At 42.0% G+C, this 872-nt stretch overlaps 1 protein-coding gene across 1 annotated transcript; it reads left to right on the top strand.

Annotated features, from left to right (window-relative positions):
• Nucleotides 1-292: 292 nt before the first annotated feature.
• Nucleotides 293-481, top strand: LOC103584639 (succinate dehydrogenase cytochrome b560 subunit, mitochondrial-like; the record flags this gene model as incomplete). The annotated part of the gene is made up of 1 exon (XM_008565567.1): nt 293-481. A coding segment is annotated over exon 1 (189 nt), but the record flags the coding sequence as incomplete, so codon positions are not given.
• Between the last annotated feature and the right edge of the window lie 391 nt (nt 482-872).

The raw sequence follows: 872 nt of genomic DNA, 5'->3' as shown, positions 1-872 counted from the left end.
TCACCTGCCACTTTAGAAGTCACCCTTTCCTGTATCTACATCATCATCTCAGTAAGAAAAAGTAAAAACAGCATATTCAGTCCAGGGAAAAGAGAAAAAAATTTAAATCATCCAAATTTCTACCACAGGCTCGCTGGTTAGCTCAGTTGGTTAGAGCGCAACCTGCCGTAAACTTGAACGTGAGTTTAAATCTTTTCCATTTCAGAATTGTTTAGAATTGTATAAAGTGCTAGGAGCTGGAATAGAACCCAGTTTTATGCATTACATAAGTTGTAACTGGTGGGCAGTTGTGATGGAACACTTGGTTTTCTCCTCAGGGGTCTCTCTTTTTGGCTTGTCCGCCCTGTTGCTCCCTGGGAACTTTGAGTCGTATTTGGAACTGGTGAAGTCTCTGTGTCTGGGGCCAGCGCTAATCCACACAGCCAAGTTTGCACTCGTCTTCCCTCTCATGTATCATACCTGGAATGGGATCCGACACTTGGTAAGTTAATTGTGGATTTGCACATTTTCTGGGTGAAGGGAATGGAGAAGCTGGGTGGATTTTCTCCTTCATTGCTGGGTTTATTTCTGTTCTTAAGGTTAGTTGTGCTGGATCTTTACTCAGAGTTCTCTTGAGGAAAGCTAAACAAGATTCCCTGTCTATTCCTTGGCAGTCCTGCTGGTGTTATAGCTGAGCAAGGGGCGTAGGCCTGGCAGACACTTGCAGTGTCTTAATATGAACTTTTTCGGTTTTAAGAGGGATGTTATTAAAAGGGACCCTTGAAGTCAGCTCATAGGTCTGGCATAGAAGGCATATTTATTAAATAAATATTAACTGGTACTTATTAGCATCAAGCACTATTGTAGATACTGGGGATTCAATTATGAACTAG

This window comes from Galeopterus variegatus, unplaced genomic scaffold (genome assembly GCF_000696425.1).
Source record: "Galeopterus variegatus unplaced genomic scaffold, G_variegatus-3.0.2 Scaffold71857, whole genome shotgun sequence".
Taxonomy (NCBI): Eukaryota; Metazoa; Chordata; class Mammalia; order Dermoptera; family Cynocephalidae; genus Galeopterus; species Galeopterus variegatus.
Note: the sequence above shows the minus strand (reverse complement) of the source record. Positions and strands in the feature narration are given on the sequence as shown.